This window comes from Limulus polyphemus, unplaced genomic scaffold, assembly GCF_000517525.1.
Source record: "Limulus polyphemus unplaced genomic scaffold, Limulus_polyphemus-2.1.2 Scaffold791, whole genome shotgun sequence".
In the NCBI taxonomy this organism is placed as follows: domain Eukaryota; kingdom Metazoa; phylum Arthropoda; class Merostomata; order Xiphosura; family Limulidae; genus Limulus; species Limulus polyphemus.
In genome coordinates, this window is record NW_013666401.1 from 147116 (window position 1) to 149396 (window position 2281).

The 2281-nt window shown below is 34.0% G+C and overlaps 1 protein-coding gene across 3 annotated transcripts in view; it reads left to right on the forward strand.

The window, feature by feature from the left end:
- LOC106460540 (forkhead box protein P1-like) overlaps positions 1–2281 on the forward strand; it is a 147591-nt gene that overhangs the window by 81003 nt on the left and 64307 nt on the right. For all 3 annotated transcript variants that reach the window (XM_022387282.1, XM_013920257.2, XM_022387281.1), the window contains exon 2: positions 548–676. In XM_022387282.1, coding sequence (XP_022242990.1) covers positions 548–676 — 129 coding nt within the window. The remainder of the gene's footprint in view (positions 1–547; positions 677–2281) is intronic.

Sequence of the window (2281 nt, forward strand, 5' to 3'; positions counted from 1 at the left end):
GTCACTCTTATAGCTCATTCAAGACTCCAAAGTGCGGAGTGTGATTTTGTGGCGAACCATGAACAATCGGATTCACAGTCCGAGCGCACTAAGCACTTGGCCACAGCTGTGGTAGATATGAAGGTGGTGTTTTTATTCGTGTCTACTAAAGTTTTACACACAATACAGGATATAATGCGGCTCTTTCTGATCACGTGCGATTCTAATAGTGACATGTATAGTTGTAGGTTTGAGACTATGAACAATGAGGCAAAATATTCTGGTTGGGGACTAGTGCGGAAAAGACAAAACCAAAAAATAAAATTCATGAACCAGAAATATGATCGCAACCAACTAGTCTTTGTCCTTTTCTATTACATTTTAGCAAGGCTCAAGCCCTTAGTATATAAATCATCCACGTCAGTCAGTCTTTGATCACCAAGATAGAAATCTTGAGTTTACATTAAGTTTCTGGGAACTAGTTGTTGGGTTGCATTCATAGATAGAAACAAGAGAATTCTGACTTACCTCCTGGCTTGTGTAACACACCTGACTTTTTTCATTCTAGGAAAATGGCGCCATGATGGACCATACCGATGATGCAGACGTGGCAATTAACTTATCAACCAGTCAGACAACCAGATCGTCTTTGGCCACACCTTCATTGAACACAGAAAGTGTAGACAATGAGCTTCAGGTAATATGTGTGTTGTGGTGAAATCCACGCTGCTTCGTGAAACCGCTTGTCCTTGATCACATCACCTTATACAAAAATTGTTTTTATTCAATATGAATTATAATAACATACAAATGTTTAAGTAATTTCATAAGATATTTACTTTTATTGTATTTCTGCTATTACAAAAGATGCTCAACTATCTTGAAAGTAAGGAAATGCTCTGCTTGTGAAATTGTATAATTCTCATTCGTGTATACTATTAATCCTTTACTACATGCAGTTTGTTACACTAAGCCTGTGACACACTCACCCACCCATTCACATCCTACCTGAAATTTAAATATTTGAAACAAAACGGTATTTACTATTTTAGTCAATTGAATGCAACTAGCTTTCTTGACTGTATGTCTACATGGAAACATTGAATATAACTATTTGCTTATTTAATGTAAACTGAAAATAATTGAATGTGAAACTAAGCGTTCTGTGAACGATGATGCTCTCATTGCCCAAAAACTGCTTTTAGTAACATCATCTGTGACACAAGTTTCTAACGTAAAACCAGGATTACTGTGTTGAATGCTCTTGTTTCGTAATAGCGCAGAATGTACTCTCTCGTATCGTATTATAAACAATATTCATTTAATTCCGTATAACTTATAGATCTCCGCCTTAGTACCAAAGCTAACAACTCCTTGGTTTTCACTTTTGTAAGAATCTCAATTAAATACTGAATCAATATTTTACATTATTTATTAATAGAGCGAGTATCCGCATAAATGACGAGCCAGATATAACAGAGCGACGTTTAGTAGTTTTCTGTGTCAGTTGAATGGTAAAGATAACTCTATAGAGAGTTTATGGCTGGAATCTCCACCACTAATCTTGCAACTTACGCCTTACCTTCGCATACAGCATTTGCGTTTTCTCTGTACGTTTGATATTTTAAACGTGCGACTGTTCTTGCCTGGGAATATATTCTTGAAAGTATCAGGTCAGTTATAATTTACTAAGTTTCCTGAATTGCGTGTTTTAACGTGACAAGTAATCGAAAACGTGTAACATTTTTCTTTTCTTTTTTTGTAGAATATGTTAATAATAATAATAGGTTTATTTTTGCAAAGTTCGTAATAAAAGGAAAGGTTGAGGTCAACTCTCTCTCTATATATGTATATATATATACACACACACACACACACATCTATTCTTAGACCTTTCAAGTTCCATATCTTCAAGTTGAATTTCGTGAAACTAATTTCTGATTTCTAAGAAAAATTAATTATCATTTCAAATTATTCTCAAACAGTATACTAGTATTTATGAATCGTTATTAATAGGTTTCAAAATATCAGTGTTTATAAGTATTCAACATACAAACCTTACCATTTACAGAAGATAATTTTAGGAAATATGTCTCACCACTTTTAATACAGTAATATAATGTTAAAGTAACATTAAATTGAATTTATAAACCTTTAATCCATTTAATATAGCTTCCAGTCATGAAAACTTGTACATCATTTCATGAGCCTGTAACTGAGTCAAACACGGAAAAATGGCTACAAGGTCGAACCTAAGTTTCAAATGGACAGCAACTGCCTGTTGTAGAAACCTACAAATGTA